At 48.9% G+C, this 27,646-nt stretch overlaps 1 protein-coding gene across 2 annotated transcripts in view; it reads right to left on the bottom strand.

Annotated features, from left to right (window-relative positions):
• Nucleotides 1-27,646, bottom strand: part of usp33 (ubiquitin specific peptidase 33) — a 122,440-nt gene that overhangs the window by 58,986 nt on the left and 35,808 nt on the right. For both annotated transcript variants that reach the window (XM_055866020.1, XM_055866022.1), the window contains exons 9-11: nucleotides 22,775-22,853; nucleotides 7,081-7,564; nucleotides 811-951 (exon numbers count right to left, since the gene is read on the bottom strand). In XM_055866020.1, coding sequence (XP_055721995.1) covers nucleotides 811-951; nucleotides 7,081-7,564; nucleotides 22,775-22,853 — 704 coding nt within the window. The remainder of the gene's footprint in view (nucleotides 1-810; nucleotides 952-7,080; nucleotides 7,565-22,774; nucleotides 22,854-27,646) is intronic.

The following is a 27,646-nucleotide window of genomic DNA, read 5'->3' as shown; positions in this document are numbered from 1 at the left end:
CACATTACTACTGCAGTGTCTTTCTGCCCACATTCCTACTGCAGTGTCTTTCTGCCCACATTCCTACTGCAGTGTCTTTCTGCCCACATTCCTACTGCAGTGTCTTTCTGCCCACATTCCTACTGCAGTGTCTTTCTGCCCACATTCCTACTGCAGTGTCTTTCTGCCCACATTCCTACTGCAGTGTCTTTCTGCCCACATTCCTACTGCAGTGTCTTTCTGCACACATTACCACTGCAGTGTCTTTCTGCCCACATTACCACTGCAGTGTCTTTCTGCCCACATTACCACTGCAGTGTCTTTCTGCCTACATTACCACTGCAGTGTCTTTATGCCACCCTCCTACTGCAGTGTCTTTCTGCCTACATTACCACTGCAGTGTCTTTCTGCCTACATTACCACTGCAGTGTCTTTCTGCCTACATTACCACTGCAGTGTCTTTCTGCCCACATTACCACTGCAGTGTCTTTCTGCCCACATTACCACTGCAGTGTCTTTCTGCCTACATTACCACTGCAGTGTCTTTCTGCCACCCTCCTACTGCAGTGTCTTTCTGCCTACATTCCTACTGCAGTGTCTTTCTGCCTACATTACCACTGCAGTGTCTTTCTGCCTACATTACCACTGCAGTGTCTTTCTGCCTACATTACTACTGCAGTGTCTTTCTGCCTACATTACCACTGCAGTGTCTTTCTGCCTACATTACCACTGCAGTGTCTTTCTGCCCACATTCCTACTGCAGTGTCTTTCTGCCTACATTACCACTGAATTGTCCCCAGAGAGATATTCTATGTGCTACATAGTAAATACTTTTCAGATGGCTGGAGGAGATTCCTGGCCAGACACAGTTGTTCTTGGGTGGACTGGATGACATCTTGGTGAAGGAGTGTCCTTCCATGGGGACTGGAGTCTGGGGTCGGGTGCTGCTGGAGACCACCTCGGGGAATGAGTCTGGAGCGAGGGTGAGAGGAAGAGACTAGGGATGTTAAAGGTTTAACCGTTAAAAAAACGGCTAGCCGCCGAAAATACATTTGTCCGGTCAAGCTTATCGGACTATAGGTACATTTGCATAGAGGACTAAATTGTCACGTGTGTTTTTTGATGAGTCGTCATGTATCTTATTTATCACAAGTTTAGTTTGAGTGGAACATCAATCACCTGTTGGATGAACGACAGCTCCTCAAAACGGCAGGTAGCCTCGTGGTTAGAGCGTTGGACTAGTAACCGAAAAGTTGCTGGATCGAATCCCCCGAGCTGACAAGGTAAAAATCTGTCTTTCAGCCCCTGAACAAGACAGATAACCCGCTGTTCCTAGGCCGTCATTGTAAATAATCCTGGTCATGTTATCGCAACCCCATCCTGGTCATGTTATCGCAACCCCATCCTGGTCATATTATCGCAACCCCATCCTGGTCATGTTATCGCAACCCCATCCTGGTCATGTTATCGTAACCCATCCTGGTCATGTTATCGCAACCCCATCCTGGTCATGTTATCGCAACCCCATCCTGGTCATGTTATCGCAACCCCATCCTGGTCATGTTATCGCAACCCCATCCTGGTCATGTTATCGCAACCCCATCCTGGTCATGTTATCGCAACCCCATCCTGGTCATGTTATCGCAACCCCATCCTGGTCATGTTATCGCAACCCCATCCTGGTCATGTTATCGCAACCCCATCCTGGTCATGTTATCGCAACCCCATCCTGGTCATGTTATCGCAACCCCATCCTGGTCATATTATCGCAACCCCATCCTGGTCATGTTATCGTAACCCCATCCTGGTCATGTTATCGCAACCCCATCCTGGTCATGTTATCGTAACCCATCCTGGTCAGATTATCGCAACCCCATCCTGGTCATGTTATCGTAACCCCATCCTGGTCATATTATCGCAACCCCATCCTGGTCATGTTATCGTAACCCATCCTGGTCATATTATCAACCCATCCTAGTCATATTATCAACCCATCCTAGTCATATTATCAACCCATCCTAGTCATTATCAACCCATCCTAGTCATTATCCACCCATCCTAGTCATTATCCACCCATCCTAGTCATTATCAACCCATCCTAGTCATATTATCAACCCATCCTAGTCGTATTATCAACCCATCCTGGTCGTATTATCAACCCATCCTGGTCGTATTATCACAACCCATCCTGGTCATATTATCAACCCATCCTGGTCGTATTATCAACCCATCCTGGTCGTATTATCAACCCATCCTGGTCATATTATCAACCCATCCAGGTCATATTATCAACCCATCCTAATCATTATCAACCCATCCTGGTCATATTATCACAACCCATCCTGGTCATATTATCAACCCATCCTGGTCATATTATCAACCCATCCTGGTCATATTATCAACCCATCCAGGTCGTATTATCAACCCATCCTAGTCATTATCAACCCATCCTAGTCATTATCAACCCATCCTAGTCATATTATCACAACCCATCCTGGTCATATTATCAACCCGTCCTGGTCGTATTATCAACCCATCCTGGTCATATTATCAACCCGTCCTGGTCATATTACCAACCCATCCTGGTCGTATTATCAACCCATCCTGGTCATATTATCAACCCATCCTGGTCATATTATCAACCCATCCTGGTCATATTATCAACCCATCCTGGTCATATTATCAACCCATCCTGGTCATATTATCAACCCATCCAGGTCATATTATCAACCCATCCAGGTCATATTATCACAACCCATCCTGGTCATATTATCAACCCATCCTGGTCATATCATCAACCCATCCTGGTCATATTATCACAACCCATCCTGGTCATATTATCAACCCATCCTGGTTATATTATCAACCCCGTATTATCAACCCATCCTGGTTATATTATCAACCCCGTATTATCAACCCATCCTGGTCATATTATCAACCCATATTATCAACCCATCCTGGTCATATTATCAACCCCGTATTATCAACCCATCCTGGTCGTATTATCAACCCCGTATTATCAACCCATCCTGGTCATATCATCAACCCGTCCTTGTCGTATTATCAACCCATCCAGGTCGTATTATCAACCCATCCAGGTCGTATTATCAACCCATCCTGGTCGTATTATCAACCCATCCTGGTCGTATTATCAACCCATCCTGGTCGTATTATCAACCCATCCTGGTCGTATTATCAACCCATCCTGGTCGTATTATCAACCCATCCTGGTCGTATTATCAACCCATCCTGGTCGTATTATCAACCCATCCTGGTCGTATTATCAACCCATCCTGGTCGTATTATCAACCCATCCTGGTCGTATTATCAACCCATCCTGGTCGTATTATCAACCCATCCTGGTCGTATTATCAACCCATCCTGGTCGTATTATCAACCCATCCTGGTCGTATTATCAACCCATCCTGGTCGTATTATCAACCCATCCTGGTCGTATTATCAACCCATCCTGGTCGTATTATCAACCCATCCTGGTCGTATTATCAACCCATCCTGGTCATATTATCAACCCATCCTGGTCGTATTATCAACCCATCCTGGTCGTATTATCAACCCATCCTGGTCATATTATCAACCCATCCTGGTCATATTATCAACCCATCCAGGTCAAATGTTGAAATGGACGTATTATGGTCTGCTTCATTACAGGAGTTAAGCGTTCTACCATACAGCCTCGTGGCCGCGTTCTACCATAAAGCCTCGTGGCCGCGAGACGCGTTCAACCATACAGCCTCGTTCTACCATACAGCCTCGTGGCCTCGTTCTATCATACAGCCTCGTGGCCGCGTTCTACCATACAGCCTCGTGGCCGCGTTCTACCATACAGCCTCGTGGCCGCGTTCTACCATACAGCCTCGTGGCCGCATTCTACCATACAGCCTCGTGGCCGCGTTCTACCATACAGCCTCGTGGCCGCGTTCTACCATACAGCCTCGTGGCCGCGTTCTACCATACAGCCTCGTGGCCGCGTTCTACCATACAGCCTCGTGGCCGCGAGACGCGTTCTACCATACAGCCTCATGGCCGCGAGACGCGTTCTACCATACAGCCTCGTGGCCGCGAGACGCGTTCTACCATACAGCCTCGTGGCCGAGTTCTACCATACAGCCTCGTGGCCGAGTTCTACCATACAGCCTCGTGGCCGAGTTCTACCATACAGCCTCGTGGCCGCGAGACGCGTTCTACCATACAGCCTCGTGGCCGCGAGACGCGTTCTACCATACAGCCTCGTGGCCGAGTTCTACCATACAGCCTCGTGGCCGCGAGACGCGTTCTACCATACAGCCTCGTGGCCGCGTTCTACCATACAGCCTCGTGGCCGCGAGACGCGTTCTACCATACAGCCTCGTGGCCGCGTTCTACCATACAGCCTCGTGGCCGCGAGACGCGTTCTACCATACAGCCTCGTGGCCGCGTTCTACCATACAGCCTCGTGGCCGCGAGACGCGTTCTACCATACAGCCTCGTGGCCGCGAGACGCGTTCTACCATACAGCCTCGTGGCCGCGAGACGCGTTCTACCATACAGCCTCGTGGCCGCGAGACGCGTTCTACCATACAGGCTCGTGGCCACGAGACGCGTTCTACCATACAGCCTCGTGGCCGCGTTCTACCATACAGCCTCGTGGCCGCGTTCTACCATACAGCCTCGTGGCCACGAGACGCGTTCTACCATACAGCCTCGTGGCCGCGAGACGCGTTCTACCATACAGCCTCGTGGCCGCGAGACGCGTTCTACCATACAGCCTCGTGGCCGCGAGACGCGTTCTACCATACAGCCTCGTGGCCGCGAGACGCGTTCTACCATACAGCCTCGTGGCCGCGTTCTACCATACAGCCTCGTGGCCACGAGACGCGTTCTACCATACAGCCTCGTGGCCGCGAGACGCGTTCTACCATACAGCCTCGTGGCCGCGTTCTACCATACAGCCTCGTGGCCGCGAGACGCGTTCTACCATACAGCCTCGTGGCCGCGTTCTACCATACAGCCTCGTGGCCGCGTTCTACCATACAGCCTCGTGGCCGCGTTCTACCATACAGCCTCGTGGCCGCGTTCTACCATACAGCCTCGTGGCCGCGATCTACCATACAGCCTCGTGGCCGCGTTCTACCATACAGCCTCGTTCTACCATACAGCCTCGTGGCCGCGTTCTACTATACAGCCTCGTTCTACCATACAGCCTCGTGGCCGCGTTCTACCATACAGCCTCGTTCTACCATACAGCCTCGTGGCCGCGTTCTACCATACAGCCTCGTTCTACCATACAGCCTCGTGGCCGCGAGACGCGTTCTACCATACAGCCTCGTGGCCGCGTTCTACCATACAGCCTCGTGGCCGCGTTCTACCATACAGCCTCGTGGCCGCGTTCTACCATACAGCCTCGTGGCCGCGTTCTACCATACAGCCTCGTGGCCGCATTCTACCATACAGCCTCGTGGCCGCGTTCTACCATACAGCCTCGTGGCCGCGTTCTACCATACAGCCTCGTTCTACCATACAGCCTCGTGGCAGCGTTCTACCATACAGCCTCGTTCTACCATACAGCCTCGTGGCCGCGAGACGCGTTCTACCATACAGCCTCGTGGCCGCGAGACGCGTTCTACCATACAGCCTCGTGGCCGCGAGACGCGTTCTACCATACAGCCTCGTGGCCGCGAGACGCGTTCTACCATACAGCCTCGTGGCCGCGAGACGCGTTCTACCATACTGCCTCGTGGCCGCGAGACGCGTTCTACCATACTGCCTCGTGGCCGAGAGACGCGTTCTACCATACAGCCTCGTGGCCGCGAGACGCGTTCTACCATACTGCCTCGTGGCCGCGAGACGCGTTCTACCATACAGCCTCGTGGCCGCGAGACGCGTTCTACCATACAGCCTCGTGGCCGCGAGACGCGTTCTACCATACAGCCTCGTGGCCGCGAGACGCGTTCTACCATACAGCCTCGTGGCCGCGAGACGCGTTCTACCATACTGCCTCGTGGCCGCGAGACGCGTTCTACCATACTGCCTCGTGGCCGCGAGACGATAGAATTGTTATTGTTACATGTTTTAATGAAGCTCCTAATGAAAAAGGATCTTCCCTGTCTACATGCATAGTATTTTCACAATGTTGAGGTAGACAGACAGGCTCAGCGGGATAACAGAATGTTGAGGTAGACAGACAGGCTCAGCGGGATAACAGAATGTTGAGGTAGACAGACGGGCTCAGCGGGATAACAGAATGTTGAGGTAGACAGACAGGCTCAGCGAGCTAACACAATACTGAGACAGACAGGCTCAGCGAGCTAACACAATACTGAGACAGACAGGCTCAGCGAGCTAACACAATACTGAGACAGACAGGCTCAGCGAGCTAACACAATACTGAGGTAGACAGGCTCAGCGAGCTAACACAATACTGAGGCAGACAGGCTCAGCGAGCTAACACAATACTGACGCAGACAGGCTCAGCGAGCTAACACAATACTGAGGTAGACAGGCTCAGCGAGCTAACACAATACTGAGGTAGACAGGCTCAGCGAGCTAACACAATACTGAGGTAGACAGGCTCAGCGAGCTAACACAATACTGAGGTAGACAGGCTCAGCGAGCTAACACAATACTGAGGTAGACAGGCTCAGCGAGCTAACACAATACTGAGGTAGACAGGCTCAGCGAGCTAACACAATACTAAGGTAGACAGGCAGGCTCAGCGAGCTAACACAATACTGAGGTAGACAGGCAGGCTCAGCGAGCTAACACAATACTGAGGTAGACAGGCAGGCTCAGCGAGCTAACACAATACTGAGGTAGACAGGCAGGCTCAGCGAGCTAACACAATACTGAGGTAGACAGGCAGGCTCAGCGAGCTAACACAATACTGAGGTAGACAGGCAGGCTCAGCGAGCTAACACAATACTGAGGTAGACAGGCTCAGCGAGCTAACACAATACTGAGGTAGACAGGCTCAGCGAGCTAACACAATACTGAGGTAGACAGGCTCAGCGAGCTAACACAATACTGAGGCAAGCTAGACTGATGTGATGGTTTGAACCTACTTGATCCATCCAGTCATAATTAAATAATCCAAGGTGTACCTACCAGCCATGTTTCCTTGTATCTGGACCTTGATGGCCCCCTGGCTGCTGATGATGGGCACGGCCTCGGAAGTGGTATCCACGTCTTTATATAGGTCTCCCCCTGACGACCCTGCGCCCCCTGACCCCCGATAGAGGTTGTTGATCAGGTTCTTCTCCTTCTGCCACTCCCTATTGGTCTGACGCGAGGAGTGGGAGGAGTCAGGTCCGTCAGGGATCAGCATCTGTGCCTCGTTAGACTCCTCCCCCGACGGCGGCGCAGCCGACCGACCATCCCCGCTCCCGCCTTTGTTGTCCGCCCGCTCGCTGCTGCCGCAAGACTCGCACGACTGGAAGTCGCCGTCAGATTGGCTGCGGCTGTCGTCGTCGGGGCAGTTGTCCATGGCGATGGCGTGCGAGTGTTGGTCGTTGTCGGGGGGCTCGGTCAGTGGCTCCTTCAGCTCCTCGTGGAGCTGGTCCATCAGACAGCGCAGGAACTCCTGAGAGTCCTGGTGTAGACATAGATCACATAGATAGAATATACTGTCATACATATACACACTAGGTTTATAGTATAGTGATGTGGTCCTAATGGAAACATTATAAGTTTATAGTTATATGGTTCTAGTCCTAATGGAAACATTGGTTTATAGTTATATAATATAGTCCTAATGGAAACATTATAGTTTTATAGTATAGTTATAATATGGTTCTAGTCCTAATGGAAACATTATAGGTTTATAGTTATAATATGGTTCTAGTCCTGATGGAAACATTATAGGTTTATAGTATAGTGATGTGGTCCTGATGGAAACATTATAGGTTTATAGTATAGTTATAATATGGTTCTAGTCCTAATGGAAACATTATAGGTTTATAGTTATAATATGGTTCTAGTCCTGATGGAAACATTATAGGTTTATAGTATAGTTATAATATGGTTCTAGTCCTGATGGAAACATTATAGGTTTATAGTATAGTTATATGGTTCTAGTCCTAATGGAAACATTATAAGTTTATAGTATAGTCATAATATAGCTCTAGTCCTGATGGAAACATTATAAGTTTATAGTTATATGGTTCTAGTCCTAATGGAAACATTGGTTTATAGTTATATAATATAGTCCTAATGGAAACATTATAGGTTTATAGTATAGTTATACTATGGTTATAGTCCTAATGGAAACATTATAGGTTTATAGTATAGTTATAATATGGTTCTGGTCCTAATGGAAACATTGGTTTATAGTATAGTTATAATATGGTTCTAGTCCTAATGGAAACATTATAGGTTTATAGTATAGTTATAATATGGTTCTGGTCCTAATGGAAACATTGGTTTATAGTATAGTTATAATATGGTTCTGGTCCTAATGGAAACATTGGTTTATAGTATAGTTATAATATGGTTCTAGTCCTAATGGAAACATTGGTTTATAGTTATATAATATAGTCCTAATGGAAACATTATAGGTTTATAGTTATATAATATAGTCCTAATGGAAACATTATAGGTTTATAGTATAGTTATAATATGGTTCTAGTCCTAATGGAAACATTATAGGTTTATAGTTATATAATATAGTCCTAATGGAAACATTATAGGTTTATAGTTATATAATATAGTCCTAATGGAAACATTATAGGTTTATAGTATAGTTATAATATGGTTCTAGTCCTAATGGAAACATTATAGGTTTATAGTATAGTTATAATATGGTTCTAGTCCTAATGGAAACATTGGTTTATAGTTATATAATATAGTCCTAATGGAAACATTATAGGTTTATAGTTATATAATATAGTCCTAATGGAAACATTATAGGTTTATAGTATAGTTATAATATGGTTCTAGTCCTAATGGAAACATTATAGGTTTATAGTTATATAATATAGTCCTAATGGAAACATTATAGGTTTATAGTTATATAATATAGTCCTAATGGAAACATTATAGGTTTATAGTATAGTTATAATATGGTTCTAGTCCTGATGGAAACATTATAGGTTTATAGTATAGTTATAATATGGTTCTGGTCCTGATGGAAACATTGGTTTATAGTATAGTTATAATATGGTTATAGTCCTAATGGAAACATTATAGGTTTATAGTATAGTGATGTGGTCCTGATGGAAACATTATAGGTTTATAGTTATATGGTTCTAGTCCTAATGGAAACATTATAGGTTTATAGTATAGTTATAATATGGTTCTAGTCCTAATGGAAACATTATAGGTTTATAGTATAGTGATGTGGTCCTGATGGAAACATTATAGGTTTATAGTATAGTTATAATATGGTTCTAGTCCTAATGGAAACATTATAGGTTTATAGTATAGTTATAATATAGTTCTAGTCCTAATGGAAACATTATAGGTTTATAGTATAGTGATGTGGTCCTGATGGAAACATTATAGGTTTATAGTATAGTTATAATATGGTTCTGGTCCTGATGGAAACATTATAGGTTTATAGTATAGTTATAATATGGTTCTAGTCCTGATGGAAACATTATAGGTTTATAGTATAGTGATGTGGTCCTGATGGAAACATTATAGGTTTATAGTATAGTGATGTGGTCCTAATGGAAACATTATAGGTTTATAGTATAGTGATGTGGTCCTGATGGAAACATTATAGGTTTATAGTATAGTTATAATATAGTTCTAGTCCTGATGGAAACATTATAGGTTTATAGTATAGTTATAATATAGTTCTAGTCCTAATGGAAACATTGGTTTATAGTTATATAATATAGTCCTGATGGAAACATTATAGGTTTATAGTATAGTTATAATATAGTTCTAGTCCCGATGGAAACATTATAAGTTTATAGTTATATGGTTCTAGTCCTAATGGAAACATTATAAGTTTATAGTTATATAGTTCTAGTCCCGATGGAAACATTATAAGTTTATAGTTATATGGTTCTAGTCCTAATGGAAACATTATAAGTTTATAGTTATATAGTTCTAGTCCCGATGGAAACATTATAAGTTTATAGTTATGGTTCTAGTCCTAATGGAAACATTATAAGTTTATAGTTATATGGTTCTGGTCCTGATGGAAACGTTATAGGTTTATAGTATAGTGATGTGGTCCTGATGGAAACATTATAGGTTTATAGTATAGTTATAATATGGTTCTAGTCCTAATGGAAACATTATAGGTTTATAGTATAGTTATAATATGGTTCTAGTCCTGATGGAAACATTATAGGTTTATAGTATAGTGATGTGGTCCTGATGGAAACATTATAGGTTTATAGTATAGTTATAATATGGTTCTGGTCCTGATGGAAACATTATAGGTTTATAGTATAGTGATGTGGTCCTGATGGAAACATTATAGGTTTATAGTATAGTTATAATATGGTTCTAGTCCTAATGGAAACATTATAGGTTTATAGTATAGTTATAATATGGTTCTAGTCCTGATGGAAACATTATAGGTTTATAGTATAGTGATGTGGTCCTGATGGAAACATTATAGGTTTATAGTATAGTGATGTGGTCCTAATGGAAACATTATAGGTTTATAGTATAGTGATGTGGTCCTGATGGAAACATTATAGGTTTATAGTATAGTGATGTGGTCCTGATGGAAACGGATATTAAAGATGTCCACAATGTAAAAGTGGAATTATGTTTATATTTCATTTTTTCCAAATCGATAAAAAAATAAAAAATACATTTCTTGAATCAATCAGCATTCAACCCCTTTGTTATGACAAGCCTAAATAAGTTTAGGAGTGCAAATTTTCTTAACAAGTCATGTAATAAGTTGCATGGACTCACTTTGTGTGCAATAATAGTGTTTAACATGATTTATGAATGACTCCGTCATCTCTGTACCCCCACACATACAATGACTGTATCTGTAAGGTCCATCAGTCGAGCAGTGAATTTCAAACACAGATTCAACCACAAAGACCAGCGAGGTTTTCCAATACCTCACAAAAAAGGGCACCTATTGCTCGATGGGTAAAAATATCACACATTGAAAATCTCTTTGAGCATGGTGAAGTTATTAAATTACACGTTTGATGGTGTATCAATACACCCAGTCACTACAAAGAGACATGTGTCCTTCCTAATAAAACTATACCAAAACATGCATCCTGTTTCCAACAAGGCACTAACGTAATACTGAGGGGGGGAAAATAAGAAGAAAAAGTAATATGTTTGGGGCAAACCCCAATCCAACACATTATTGCGTACCACTCTCCATATGTTCAAGCATAATGTTGGCTGCATCATGTTATGGGTATGATTGTCATCGTTAAGGACTGGAGAGTTTTTCAGGATAAAAAGAAAAGGAGCTAAGCACAAGCAAAATCCTAGAGGAAAGCCTGGTTCAGCTCTCTTTCCACCAGACACTGGGAGATGAATTCACCTTTCAGCTGGACAATAAACTTACAACACAATGACAAATCAACACTGGAATTGCTTACCAAGGCGGCAGTGAACGTTCCTGTGTGGCTGAGTTACAGTTTTTATTTAAATCTACTTGAAAATGGTTTTCCAGGAACCATGACGACAGAGCTTGAAGAAAGTTGAAAATAATCAACGGGCAAAATGTTGCACAATCCAGGTGTTTTAGAGAATTACCCAGAATGACGCACAGCTCTTAGAGACTGGAATCGCTAAGGTGAATTTAGACATTTCTGTATTTAAAAAAAATATGTAAATTTCTAAAAGCATGTTTTCATGTGTCATTATTTACTCCATTTAGATTTCAGGACGTAACAACAAAATGTGTAAAATTCAAGCAACACGAATATTTTCTGAAGGCACTGGTTATATTCCTCGTAGAGCTGATCCATCAGACAGCGCAAGAACCTCAGAGTCCAAATGTAAACATCTACACTGAACAAAAATATATGCAAAAAGTAAAGTGTTGGTCCCACGTTTCAGCATGATAATGCACGGCCCCGTGTCACAAGGATCTGGACACAATTCCTGGAAGATGAAAAATGTCCCAGTTCTTCCATGGCCTGTATACTCAGACATGTCACCTATTGAGCATGTTTGGGATGCTCTGGATCGACGTGTACGACAGCGTGTTCCAGTTCCCGGCAATATGCAGCAACTTGGCGCAGCCATTGAAGAGGAGTGGGACAACGTTCCACAAGCCACAATCAACAGTCTGATCCACTCTTATGTCAAGGAGATGCGTCGTGCTGCATGAGGCAAGTAGCTAACGTTAGCCATCAAGCTAACAAAGTTAATCCCAGATGAGTTTTCCCAATGGAGCCCTCTTTGTCTGGAGAAGTAAATGAATGGTTTCAGTGCTGTAGGAGCTGTATCTACTACCTTGTTTCGGGACAAACCGGATCACTCAGGTGTTCCAATGCGGTAATTGTTTGCTTGCAAAGGATTATAGACTTGAGGTGGCTTCCTTGATCTCGCAGGTCGCCAGCCTACGTAAGAAACTGGGGAGAACGCAGTGTGGAATGTTTACCTTTCTACGCCGGGTGGATTGGCGGCGTTCTCGCATGGTTGGGGTGGATCTCCGTCTTGTCGTTTGTTGTTAACCGACTGGCCAGTGTTATCCGGAGTACGTTCACCAGGGGATCCATCGCCTGCCTCTTCTCCCCCATCTGATAGGAGAGTCGAAAGAACACAGCAAGAGGAGCATGGCAATCAACGATGGTCGCATGTCACGAGCCGTGGAAGCCGAAGACAGCAGCCTGCCGCAAAAGCAGCCTACACTCCCAACGAGAGGCCCGGAGCAGATACAAACAACGAATATCGCCGCCCTGGAGCCTGATCTTCGTGCACCTTTGTCGCTGGGGTACCGGTGTGTGTGGCCGCTGTGACTACTCCTTCCCCTACGATATCAAAGTCGGCAACCTTCCGTCCCTGCTCTGGATCGAGCGGGGCTTCTCCATCTGTCGGAAGCCTGCACCATCCTGTGAAGCATGGGAGTGGGTGGATTTTTTCATCCTTCTCGCCATCCGTGCTTTTGTGCAGCTCCATGGTAAGAAATGCAACTTTTCCTGGTGCAAAAACAGAGTCCTACCCCACCAGTGCTTGAGTAAATGACATTACTAAGCTGCTCCCAAATATACTACGTCAGGACATGGAAATCGATTCTATCGTAGTCCATGTGGGTTTTAATGAAAATATGAAGGGCAGCTCTGAACAGTTGAAACTGGATTTCAAAGAGCTGACTGACTCTCTGCTAGACACTAACAAAAGACCCATCATATCTGGCCCTGTGCCCTCTCAATCGTGTCATTGAATACTTTAGCAGGATTCTCTCTTCACAACTGGCTACATGATTATTGCAGCTTTTGTTGACAATTTCGATACCTTTTTGGGTTGGGATGAGTTGGACCGCAGAGGGAAGGAAAAGCAGCCAACAAGTGCTCAGCATATGTGGGAACTCCTTCAAGACTGTTGGAAAAGCATTCCTGATGAAGCTGGTTGAGAGAATGCCAAGAGTGTGCAAAGCTGTCAAGGCAAAGGGTGTCAAGGCAAATATATTTTGATTTGTTAAACACTTTTTGGTTACTACATGACTCCACGTGTGTTATTTCATAGTTTTGATGTCTTCACTATTATTCTACAATGTAGAAAATCGTTTTTCTTTTAAACCTGCAATGAGTAGGTGTGTCCAAACTTTTGAATGGTACTGTACACATTGATTACGAGAACTAGGCTATATACAAGGGGTACCAGTACCAAGTTGATGTGCAGGTATACGATGTAAACATTTTGTGCAAAAAAGGTTAATGCAGAGTCCTGTCCTGAGCTACCTCTCTGTCCTGAGCTACCTCTCTGTCCTGAGCTATCTAGGGGGGACCGGTGTGAAGGTTCCTAGACCAGGGTTGGGGGCGAGGATCGCCACTCGGAGGACGCTAAGGAGGGGGACAAAGACAATGGTGGAGTGGTGTCCTCGTCCTGCGCCGGAGCCGCCACCGCGGACAGATGCCCACCCAGACCCTCCCCTTGAGTTTTAGGGGTGCGCCCGGAGTTCGCACCTTGAGGGGGGGGTTCTGTCACGTTCCTGACCTGTTGTCTGTTATTTTAGTATGTGTTTAGTTGGTCAGGGCGTGAGTTGGGGTGGGCATTCTATGTTTTGTGTTTCTATGTTTAGGCCATTGGTAATTAGCCTTATATGGTTCTCAATCAGAGACAGGTGTTTGTCGTTTCCTCTGATTGGGAACCATATAAAGGTAGGGTGTTCACAGTGTTTGTTTGTGGGTGGTTGTCTTCCGTGTCTGTATTGTATGTTCGTACCACACGGGATTGTAGCGTTTTGTTTGTAGTCTATTCCTGTTCGTGAGTTCTTCGTGTTACATGTAAGTTCTCTATTTCAGGTCTGTCTTCGTTCGTTTTGTTATTTTGTAATTATTCCAAGTGTTATGTTCTCAAGTGTCATTATGTTCTCAAAACCCGCTGCATGTTGGTCTGATTACAATGCCTGTCTTTCATTTACTGTACACTATGTATTTTTCAGAAATGTTTTATGATGAGTAATTAGGTATTTGACGTTGGTGTCTGTAAATATTATGGCTGCTTTCGGTGCAATTTCTGAATGTAGCTGCAATGTAAACTATGATTTATACCTGAAATATGCACATTTTTCGAAAAAAACATATGCTATACAATAAATATGTTATCAGACTGTCATATGATGGGGTTGTTTCTTGGTTAGTGGCTATTTATATCTTTATTTGGCCGAATTTGTGATAGCTACTGATGTAGTAATAAAAGTGGAGTCTTTTGCTAACGTGGTTAGCTAATAGATTTACATATTTTGTCTTCCCTGTAAAACATTGTAAAAATCGGACATGTTGGCTGGATTCACGAGATGTGTACCTTTCATATGCTGTATTGGACTTGTTAATGTGTGAAAGTTAAATATTTAAAAAATATATATTTTGAATTTCGCGCCCTGCACTTGAAGTGGCTGTTGTCATAAGTGTACCGGTGTCGGGCTTGCAGCCCAAACAGGTTAACAGGCCTAGAGAAGACACCTGCCCGTCGGGAGTATTAACAGGCCTAGAGAAGACACCTGCCCGTCGGGAGTATTAACAGGCCTAGAGAAGACACCTGCCCGTCGGGAGTATTAACAGGCCTAGAGAAGACACCTGCCCGTCGGGAGTATTAACAGGCCTAGAGAAGACACCTGCCCGTCGGGAGTATTAACAGCCCTAAAGACACCTGCCCGTCGGGAGTATTAACAGCCCTAGAGAAGACACCTCCTTGTCGGGAGTATTAACAGCCCTAGAGAAGACGCCTCCCCGTCGGGAGTATTAACAGCCCTAGAGACACCTGCCCGTCGGGAGTATTAACAGCCCTAAAGACACCTGCCCGTCGGGAGTATTAACAGCCCTAGAGAAGACACCTCCTTGTCGGGAGTATTAACAGCCCTAGAGAAGACGCCTCCCCGTCGGGAGTATTAACAGCCCTAGAGAAGATGCCACCCCGTCGGGAGTATTAACAGGCCTAGAGAAGACGCCTCCCCGTCGGGAGTATTAACAGGCCTAGAGAAGACGCCTGCCCGTCGGGAAGACGCCTGCCCGTCGGGAGTATTAACAGCCCTAGAGAAGATGCCACCCCGTCGGGAGTATTAACAGGCCTAGAGAAGACGCCTGCCCGTCGGGAGTATTAACAGCCCTAGAGAAGACGCCTCCCCGTCGGGAGTATTAACAGGCCTAGAGAAGACACCTGCCCGTCGGGAGTATTAACAGCCCAAGAGAAGACGCCTGCCCGTCGGGAGTATTAACAGCCCAAGAGAAGACGCCTGCCCGTCGGGAGTATTAACAGGCCTAGAGAAGACACCTGCCCGTCGGGAGTATTAACAGGCCTAAAGACACCTGCCCGTTGGGAGTATTAACAGCCCTAGAGAAGACACCTGCCCGTTGGGAGTATTAACAGCCCTAGAGAAGACACCTGCCCGTTGGGAGTATTAACAGGCCTAGAGAAGACACCTGCCCGTTGGGAGTATTAACAGGCCTAGAAGACACCTGCCCGTTGGGAGTATTAACAGGCCTAGAAGACACCTGCCCGTTGGGAGTATTAACAGGCCTAGAAGACACCTGCCCGTTGGGAGTATTAACAGCCCTAGAGAAGACACCTGCCCGTTGGGAGTATTAACAGCCCTAGAAGACACCTGCCCGTTGGGAATATTAACAGCCCTAGAAGACACCTGCCCGTCGGGAGTATTAACAGGCCTAGAGAAGACACCTGCCCGTCGGGAGTATTAACAGGCCTAGAGAAGACACCTGCCCGTCGGGAGTATTAACAGGCCTAGAGAAGACACCTGCCCGTCGGGAGTATTAACAGGCCTAGAGAAGACACCTGCCCGTCGGGAGTATTAACAGGCCTAGAGAAGACACCTGCCCGTCGGGAGTATTAACAGCCCTAGAGAAGACACCTGCCCGTCGGGAGTATTAAGAGCCCTAGAGAAGACGCCTGCCCGTCGGGAGTATTAAGAGCCCTAGAGAAGACGCCTCCCCGTCTGGAGTATTAACAGCCCTAGAGAAGACGCCTCCCCGTCGGGAGTATTAACAGCCCTAGAGAAGACACCTGCCCGTCGGGAGTATTAAGAGCCCTAGAGAAGACGCCTGCCCGTCGGGAGTATTAACAGGCCTAGAGAAGACGCCTCCCCGTCGGGAGTATTAACAGCCCTAGAGAAGACGCCTGCCCGTCGGGAGTATTAACAGCCCTAGAGAAGACGCCTGCCCGTCGGGAGTATTAACAGCCCTAGAGAAGACACCTGCCCGTCGGGAGTATTAACAGGCCTAGAGAAGACACCTGCCCGTTGGGAGTATTAACAGCCCTAGAGAAGACACCTGCCCGTTGCGAGTGTTAAAAGCCCTAGAGAAGACACCTGCCCGTTGCGAGTGTTAAAAGCCCTAGAGAAGACACCTGCCCGTTGCGAGTGTTAACAGCCCTAGAGAAGACACCTGCCCGTTGGGAGTATTAACAGCCCTAGAGAAGACACCTGCCCGTTGGGAGTATTAACAGCCCTAGAAGACACCTGCCCGTTGGGAGTATTAACAGCCCTAGAAGACACCTGCCCGTCGGGAGTATTAACAGCCCTAGAAGACACCTGCCCGTCGGGAGTATTAACAGCCCTAGAAGACACCTGCCCGTCGGGAGTATTAACAGCCCTAGAAGACACCTGCCCGTCGGGAGTATTAACAGGCCTAGAGAAGACACCTGCCCGTTGCGAGTGTTAAAAGCCCTAGAGAAGACACCTGCCCGTTGGGAGTATTAACAGCCCTAGAGAAGACACCTGCCCGTTGGGTGTATTAACAGCCCTAGAGAAGACACCTGCCCGTTGGGAGTATTAACAGCCCTAGAAGACACCTGCCCGTTGGGAGTATTAACAGCCCTAGAGAAGACACCTGCCCGTTGGGAGTATTAACAGCCCTAGAAGACACCTGCCCGTTGGGAGTATTAACAGCCCTAGAAGACACCTGCCCGTCGGGAGTATTAACAGCCCTAGAGAAGACGCCTCCCCGTCGGGAGTATTAACAGGCCTAGAGAAGACGCCTGCCCGTCGGGAGATTTAACAGCCCTAGAGAAGACGCCTCCCCGTCGGGAGTATTAACAGCCCTAGAGAAGACGCTTGCCCGTCGGGAGTATTAACAGCCCTAGAGAAGACGCCTGCCCGTCGGGAGTATTAACAGGCCTAGAGAAGACGCCTGCCCGTCGGGAGTATTAACAGGCCTAGAGAAGACACCTACCCGTCGGGAGTATTAACAGGCCTAGAGAAGACACCTGCCCGTCGGGAGTATTAACAGGCCTAGAGAAGACACCTGCCCGTCGGGAGTATTAACAGCCCTAGAGAAGACACCTGCCCGTCGGGAGTATTAAGAGCCCTAGAGAAGACACCTGCCCGTCGGGAGTATTAACAGCCCTAGAGAAGACGCCTCCCCGTCGGGAGTATTAACAGCCCTAGAGAAGACGCTTCCCCGTCGGGAGTATTAACAGCCCTAGAGAAGACGCCTCCCCGTCGGGAGTATTAACAGGCCTAGAGAAGACGCCTCCCCGTCGGGAGTATTAACAGGCCTAGAGAAGACGCCTGCCCGTCGGGAAGACGCCTGCCCGTCGGGAGTATTAACAGCCCTAGAGAAGACGCCTCCCCGTCGGGAGTATTAACAGCCCTAGAAGACGCCTGCCCGTCGGGAGTATTAACAGCCCTAGAAGACACCTGCCCGTTGGGAGTATTAACAGCCCTAGAAGACACCTGCCCGTCGGGAGAATTAACAGCCCTAGAGAAGACGCCTGCCCGTCGGGAGTATTAACAGCCCTAGAGAAGACGCCTGCCCGTCGGGAGTATTAACAGCCCGAGAGAAGACGCCTGCCCGTCGGGAGTATTAACAGGCCTAGAGAAGACACCTGCCCGTCGGGAGTATTAACAGGCCTAGAGAAGACACCTGCCCGTCGGGAGTATTAACAGCCCTAGAGAAGACACCTGCCCGTCGGGAGTATTAACAGCCCTAGAGAAGACACCTGCCCGTCGGGAGTATTAACAGCCCTAGAGAAGACGCCTGCCCGTCGGGAGTATTAACAGGCCTAGAGAAGACACCTGCCCGTCGGGAGTATTAACAGGCCTAGAGAAGACACCTGCCCGTCGGGAGTATTAACAGCCCTAGAGAAGACACCTGCCCGTCGGGAGTATTAACAGCCCTAGAGAAGACACCTGCCCGTCGGGAGTATTAACAGCCCTAGAGAAGACACCTGCCCGTTGGGAGTATTAACAGCCCTAGAGAAGACACCTGTCCGTTGGGAGTATTAACAGCCCTAGAAGACACCTGCCCGTTGGGAGTATTAACAGGCCTAGAAGACACCTGCCCGTTGGGAGTATTAACAGGCCTAGAAGACACCTGCCCGTTAGGAGTATTAACAGGCCTAGAAGACACCTGCCCGTTAGGAGTATTAACAGGCCTAGAGAAGACACCTGCCCGTCGGGAGTATTAACAGCCCTAGAGAAGACACCTGCCCGTCGGGAGTATTAACAGCCCTAGAGAAGACACCTGCCCGTTGGGAGTATTAACAGCCCTAGAGAAGACACCTGCCCGTTGGGAGTATTAACAGCCCTAGAGAAGACACCTGCCCGTTGGGAGTATTAACAGCCCTAGAAGACACCTGCCCGTTGGGAGTATTAACAGGCCTAGAAGACACCTGCCCGTTGGGAGTATTAACAGGCCTAGAAGACACCTGCCCGTTAGGAGTATTAACAGGCCTAGAAGACACCTGCCCGTTAGGAGTATTAACAGGCCTAGAAGACACCTGCCCGTCGGGAGTATTAACAGCCCTAGAAGACACCTGCCCGTCGGGAGTATTAACAGCCCTAGAGAAGACACCTGCCCGTCGGGAGTATTAAGAGCCCTAGAGAAGACGCCTGCCCGTCGGGAGTATTAACAGGCCTAGAGAAGACGCCTCCCCGTCGGGAGTATTAACAGCCCTAGAGAAGACGCCTGCCCGTCGGGAGTGTTAACAGCCCTAGAGAAGACGCCTGCCCGTCGGGAGTATTAACAGCCCTAGAGAAGACACCTGCCCGTCGGGAGTATTAACAGGCCTAGAGAAGACACCTGCCCGTTGGGAGTATTAACAGCCCTAGAGAAGACACCTGCCCGTTGCGAGTGTTAAAAGCCCTAGAGAAGACACCTGCCCGTTGCGAGTGTTAAAAGCCCTAGAGAAGACACCTGCCCGTTGCGAGTGTTAACAGCCCTAGAGAAGACACCTGCCCGTTGGGAGTATTAACAGCCCTAGAGAAGACACCTGCCCGTTGGGAGTATTAACAGCCCTAGAAGACACCTGCCCGTTGGGAGTATTAACAGCCCTAGAAGACACCTGCCCGTTGGGAGTATTAACAGCCCTAGAAGACACCTGCCCGTCGGGAGTATTAACAGCCCTAGAAGACACCTGCCCGTCGGGAGTATTAACAGCCCTAGAAGACACCTGCCCGTCGGGAGTATTAACAGGCCTAGAGAAGACACCTGCCCGTTGCGAGTGTTAAAAGCCCTAGAGAAGACACCTGCCCGTTGGGAGTATTAACAGCCCTAGAGAAGACACCTGCCCGTTGGGTGTATTAACAGCCCTAGAGAAGACACCTGCCCGTTGGGAGTATTAACAGCCCTAGAAGACACCTGCCCGTTGGGAGTATTAACAGCCCTAGAGAAGACACCTGCCCGTTGGGAGTATTAACAGCCCTAGAAGACACCTGCCCGTTGGGAGTATTAACAGCCCTAGAAGACACCTGCCCGTCGGGAGTATTAACAGCCCTAGAAGACACCTGCCCGTCGGGAGTATTAACAGGCCTAGAGAAGACACCTGCCCGTTGGGAGTATTAACAGGCCTAGAGAAGACACCTGCCCGTCGGGAGTATTAACAGGCCTAGAGAAGACACCTGCCCGTCGGGAGTATTAACAGGCCTAGAGAAGACACCTGCCCGTCGGGAGTATTAACAGGCCTAGAGAAGACACCTGCCCGTCAAGAGTATTAACAGGCCTAGAGAAGACACCTGCCCGTCGGGAGTATTAACAGCCCTAGAGAAGACACCTGCCCGTCGGGAGTATTAAGAGCCCTAGAGAAGACACCTGCCCGTCGGGATAATTAACAGCCCTAGAGAAGACGCCTCCCCGTCGGGAGTATTAACAGGCCTAGAGAAGACGCCTGCCCGTCGGGAGATTTAACAGCCCTAGAGAAGACGCCTCCCCGTCGGGAGTATTAACAGCCCTAGAGAAGACGCTTGCCCGTCGGGAGTATTAACAGCCCTAGAGAAGACGCCTGCCCGTCGGGAGTATTAACAGGCCTAGAGAAGACGCCTGCCCGTCGGGAGTATTAACAGGCCTAGAGAAGACACCTACCCGTCGGGAGTATTAACAGGCCTAGAGAAGACACCTGCCCGTCGGGAGTATTAACAGGCCTAGAGAAGACACCTGCCCGTCGGGAGTATTAACAGCCCTAGAGAAGACACCTGCCCGTCGGGAGTATTAAGAGCCCTAGAGAAGACACCTGCCCGTCGGGAGTATTAACAGCCCTAGAGAAGACGCCTCCCCGTCGGGAGTATTAACAGCCCTAGAGAAGACGCTTCCCCGTCGGGAGTATTAACAGCCCTAGAGAAGACGCCTCCCCGTCGGGAGTATTAACAGACCTAGAGAAGACGCCTCCCCGTCGGGAGTATTAACAGGCCTAGAGAAGACGCCTGCCCGTCGGGAAGACGCCTGCCCGTCGGGAGTATTAACAGCCCTAGAGAAGACGCCTCCCCGTCGGGAGTATTAACAGCCCTAGAGAAGACGCCTGCCCGTCGGGAGTATTAACAGCCCTAGAAGACGCCTGCCCGTCGGGAGTATTAACAGCCCTAGAGAAGACGCCTGCCCGTCGGGAGTATTAACAGCCCTAGAAGACGCCTGCCCGTCGGGAGTATTAACAGCCCTAGAAGACACCTGCCCGTTGGGAGTATTAACAGCCCTAGAAGACACCTGCCCGTCGGGAGAATTAACAGCCCTAGAGAAGACGCCTGCCCGTCGGGAGTATTAACAGCCCTAGAGAAGACGCCTGCCCGTCGGGAGTATTAACAGCCCGAGAGAAGACGCCTGCCCGTCGGGAGTATTAACAGGCCTAGAGAAGACACCTGCCCGTCGGGAGTATTAACAGGCCTAGAGAAGACACCTGCCCGTCGGGAGTATTAACAGCCCTAGAGAAGACACCTGCCCGTCGGGAGTATTAACAGCCCTAGAGAAGACACCTGCCCGTCGGGAGTATTAACAGCCCTAGAGAAGACGCCTCCCCGTCGGGAGTATTAACAGCCCTAGAGAAGACGCCTGCCCGTCGGGAGTATTAACAGGCCTAGAGAAGACGCCTGCCCGTCGGGAGTATTAACAGGCCTAGAGAAGACACCTGCCCGTCGGGAGTATTAACAGCCCTAGAGAAGACACCTGCCCGTCGGGAGTATTAACAGCCCTAGAGAAGACACCTGCCCGTCGGGAGTATTAACAGCCCTAGAGAAGACACCTGCCCGTCGGGAGTATTAACAGCCCTAGAGAAGACACCTGCCCGTTGGGAGTATTAACAGCCCTAGAGAAGACACCTGTCCGTTGGGAGTATTAACAGCCCTAGAAGACACCTGCCCGTTGGGAGTATTAACAGGCCTAGAAGACACCTGCCCGTTGGGAGTATTAACAGGCCTAGAAGACACCTGCCCGTTAGGAGTATTAACAGGCCTAGAAGACACCTGCCCGTTAGGAGTATTAACAGGCCTAGAGAAGACACCTGCCCGTCGGGAGTATTAACAGCCCTAGAGAAGACACCTGCCCGTCGGGAGTATTAACAGCCCTAGAGAAGACACCTGCCCGTTGGGAGTATTAACAGCCCTAGAGAAGACACCTGCCCGTTGGGAGTATTAACAGCCCTAGAGAAGACACCTGCCCGTTGGGAGTATTAACAGCCCTAGAAGACACCTGCCCGTTGGGAGTATTAACAGGCCTAGAAGACACCTGCCCGTTGGGAGTATTAACAGGCCTAGAAGACACCTGCCCGTTAGGAGTATTAACAGGCCTAGAAGACACCTGCCCGTTAGGAGTATTAACAGGCCTAGAAGACACCTGCCCGTTAGGCGTATTAACAGGCCTAGAAGACACCTGCCCGTTAGGAGTATTAACAGGCCTAGATTAGACACCTGCACGTTGGGAGTATTAGATATACTGGATATCTACCATAATACCAGCCTGAATGAGAACACACCTACCTGTTGGGAGTATCCTCTGAACATGGGGTTAACAGCCTTGATCCCCTGGAACAGATTGGTAGGGATCACATAGGATGGCCTAAAGAGACAGAACAAGGTTAGGACGTCCTACAACACCACAGAACAGGGTTAGGACGTCCTACAACACCACAGAACAGGGTTAGGACGGCCTACAAAACCACAGAACGGGGTTAGGACGGCCTACAGAGACCAGAACAGGGTTAGGACGGCCTACAGAGACCAGAACAGGGTTAGGACGGCCTACAGAGACCAGAACAGGGTTAGGACGGCCTACAGAGACCAGAACAGGGTTAGGACGGCCTACAGAGACCAGAACAGGGTTAGGACGGCCTACAGAGACCAGAACAGGGTTAGGACGGCCTACAGAGACCAGAACAGGGTTAGGACGGCCTACAGAGACCAGAACAAGGTTAGGACGGCCTACAGAGACCAGAACAGGGTTAGTACGGCCTACAGAGACCAGAACAGGGTTAGGACGGCCTACAGAGACCAGAACAGGGTTAGGACGTCCTACAACACCACAGAACAGGGTTAGGACGGCCTACAGAGACCAGAACAGGGTTAGGACGTCCTACAACACCACAGAACAGGGTTAGGACGGCCTACAGAGACCAGAACAGGGTTAGGACGGCCTACAGAGACCAGAACAAGGTTAGGACGGCCTACAGAGACCAGAACAGGGTTAGGACGGCCTACAGAGACCAGAACAAGGTTAGGACGTCCTACAGAGACCAGAACAAGGTTAGGACGGCCTACAGAGACCAGAACAAGGTTAGTACGGCCTACAGAGACCAGAACAAGGTTAGGACGGCCTACAGAGACCAGAACAAGGTTAGGACGGCCTACAGAGACCAGAACAAGGTTAGGACGGCCTACAGAGACCAGAACAAGGTTAGGACGGCCTACAGAGACCAGAACAGGGTTAGGACAGCCTACAGAGACCAGAACAGGGTTAGGACGTCCTACAGAGACCAGAACAGGGTTAGGACGGTCTACAGAGACCAGAACAGGGTTAGGACGGCCTACAACACCACAGAACAGGGTTAGGACGTCCTACAACACCACAGAACAGGGTTAGGACGGCCTACAGAGACCAGAACAGGGTTAGGACGTCCTACAACACCACAGAACAGGGTTAGGACGGCCTACAGAGACCAGAACAGGGTTAGGACGTCCTACAACACCACAGAACAGGGTTAGGACGGCCTACAGAGACCAGAACAGGGTTAGGACGTCCTACAACACCACAGAACAGGGTTAGGACGGCCTACAGAGACCAGAACAAGGTTAGGACGGCCTACAGAGACCAGAACAGGGTTAGGACGGCCTACAGAGACCAGAACAAGGTTAGGACAGCCTACAGAGACCAGAACAAGGTTAGGACGGCCTACAGAGACCAGAACAAGGTTAGGACGGCCTACAGAGACCAGAACAGGGTTAGTACGGCCTACAGAGACCATAACAGGGTTAGGACGGCCTACAGAGACCAGAACAGGGTTAGGACGGCCTACAGAGACCATAACAAGGTTAGGACGGCCTACAGAGACCAGAACAGGGTTAGGACGGCCTACAGAGACCAGAACAAGGTTAGGACGGCCTACAGAGACCAGAACAGGGTTAGGACGGCCTACAGAGACCAGAACAGGGTTAGTACGGCCTACAGAGACCAGAACAGGGTTAGTACGGCCTACAGAGACCAGAACAGGGTTAGGACAGCCTACAGAGACCAGAACAGGGTTAGGACGGCCTACAGAGACCAGAACAGGGTTAGAACGGCCTACAGAGACCAGAACAAGGTTAGGACAGCCTACAGAGACCAGAACAGGGTTAGGACAGCCTACAACACCACAGAACAGGGTTAGGACGTCCTACAACACCACAGAACAGTGTTAGGACGTCCTACAACACCACAGAACAGGGTTAGGACGGCCTACAGAGACCAGAACAGGGTTAGTACGGCCTACAGAGACCAGAACAGGGTTAGGACAGCCTACAACACCACAGAACAGGGTTAGGACGTCCTACAACACCACAGAACAGGGTTAAGACGGCCTACAGAGACCAGAACAGGGTTAGGACGTCCTACAACACCACAGAACAGGGTTAGGACGGCCTACAGAGACCAGAACAGGGTTAGGACGTCCTACAACACCACAGAACAGGGTTAGGACGGCCTACAGAGGCCAGAACAGGGTTAGGACGTCCTACAACACCACAGAACAGGGTTAGGACGGCCTACAGAGACCAGAACAGAGTTAGGACGTCCTACAACACCACAGAACAGGGTTAGGACGTCCTACAGAGACCAGAACAGAGTTAGGACGTCCTACAACACCACAGAACAGGGTTAGGACGGCCTACAGAGACCAGAACAGAGTTAGGACGTCCTACAACACCACAGAACAGGGTTAGGACGGCCTACAGAGACCAGAACAGGGTTAGGACGGCCTACAGAGACCAGAACAGGGTTAGGACGGCCTACAGAGACCAGAACAGGGTTAGGACGGCCTACAGAGACCAGAACAGGGTTAGGACGGCCTACAACACCACAGAACAGGGTTAGGACAGCCTACAGAGACCAGAACAGAGTTAGGACGTCCTACAACACCACAGAACAGGGTTAGGACGTCCTACAGAGACCCGAACAGAGTTAGGACGTCCTACAACACCACAGAACAGGGTTAGGACGGCCTACAGAGACCAGAACAGAGTTAGGACGTCCTACAACACCACAGAACAGGGTTAGGACAGCCTACAGAGACCAGAACAGAGTTAGGACGTCCTACAACACCACAGAACAGGGATAGGACAGCCTACAGAGACCAGAACAGAGTTAGGACGTCCTACAACACCACAGAACAGGGTTAGGACAGCCTACAGAGACCAGAACAGAGTTAGGACGTCCTACAACACCACAGAACAGGGTTAGGACGGCCTACAGAGACCAGAACAGGGTTAGGACGTCCTACAACACCACAGAACAGGGTTAGGACGTCCTACAACACCACAGAACAGGGTTAGGACGTCCTACAACACCACAGAACAGGGTTAGGACGTCCTACAACACCACAGAACAGGGTTAGGACGTCCTACAACACCACAGAACAGGGTTAGGACGTCCTACAACACCACAGAACAGGGTTAGGACGTCCTACAACACCACAGAACAGGGTTAGGACGTCCTACAACACCACAGAACAGGGTTAGGACGTCCTACAACACCACAGAACAAGGTCAGTACGGCCTACAGAGACCAGAACAGGGTTAGGACGGCCTACAGAGACCAGAACAGGGTTAGGACGGCCTACAGAGACCAGAACAAGGTTAGGACGGCCTACAGAGACCAGAACAGGGTTAGGACGGCCTACAGAGACCAGAACAAGGTTAGGACGGCCTACAGAGACCAGAACAAGGTTAGGACAGCCTACAGAGACCAGAACAAGGTTAGGACGGCCTACAGAGACCAGAACAAGGTTAGGACGGCCTACAGAGACCAGAACAGGGTTAGTACGGCCTACAGAGACCAGAACAGGGTTAGTACGGCCTACAGAGACCAGAACAGGGTTAGGACGGCCTACAGAGACCAGAACAAGGTTAGTACGTCCTACAGAGACCAGAACAGGGTTAGGACGGCCTACAGAGACCAAAACAAGGTTAGGACGGCCTACAGAGACCAGAACAGGGTTAGGACGGCCTACAGAGAACAGAACAGGGTTAGGACGGCCTACAGAGACCAGAACAGGGTTAGGACGTCCTACAGAGACCAAAACAGGGTTAGGACGGCCTACAGAGACCAGAACAAGGTTAGGACGGCCTACAGAGACCAGAACAAGGTTAGGACGGCCTACAGAGACCAGAACAGGGTTAGTACGGCCTACAGAGACCAGAACAAGGTTAGGACAGCCTACAGAGACCAGAACAAGGTTAGGACGGCCTACAGAGACCAGAACAAGGTTAGGACGGCCTACAGAGACCAGAACAAGGTTAGGACGGCCTACAACACCACAGAACAAGGTTAGGACGGCCTACAGAGACCAGAACAGGGTTAGGACGGCCTACAGAGACCAGAACAGGGTTAGAACAGCCTACAGAGACCAGAACAAGGTTAGGACGGCCTACAGAGACCAGAACAGAGTTAGTACGTCCTACAGAGACCAGAACAGGGTTAGGACGGCCTACAGAGACCAGAACAAGGTTAGGACGGCCTACAGAGACCAGAACAAGGTTAGGACGGCCTACAACACCACAGAACAGGGTTAGGACGGTCTACAGAGACAGAACAGGGTTAGGACGTCCTACAACACCACAGAACAGGGTTAGGACGTCCTACAACACCACAGAACAAGGTTAGGACGTCCTACAACACCACAGAACAGGGTTAGGACGTCCTACAACACCACAGAACAGGGTTAGGACAGCCTACAACACCACAGAACAGAGTTAGGACGGCCTACAGAGACCAGAACAGAGTTAGTACGTCCCACAGAGACCAGAACAGGGTTAGGACAGCCTACAGAGACCAGAACAGGGTTAGGACAGCCTACAGAGACCAGAACAAGGTTAGGACGGCCTACAGAGACCAGAACAAGGTTAGGACGGCCTACAGAGACCAGAACAGGGTTAGGACGGCCTACAGAGACCAGAACAGGGTTAGGACGGCCTACAGAGACCAGAACAAGGTTAGGACGGCCTACAGAGACCAGAACAAGGTTAGGACGGCCTACAGAGACCAGAACAAGGTTAGGACGGCCTACAGAGACCAGAACAGGGTTAGGACAGCCTACAGAGACCAGAACAGGGTTAGGACAGCCTACAGAGACCAGAACAGGGTTAGGACAGCCTACAGAGACC

This window comes from Salvelinus fontinalis, chromosome 17 (genome assembly GCF_029448725.1).
Source record: "Salvelinus fontinalis isolate EN_2023a chromosome 17, ASM2944872v1, whole genome shotgun sequence".
In the NCBI taxonomy this organism is placed as follows: Eukaryota; Metazoa; Chordata; class Actinopteri; order Salmoniformes; family Salmonidae; genus Salvelinus; species Salvelinus fontinalis.
This window is presented reverse-complemented; position numbering and strand designations above follow the sequence as displayed.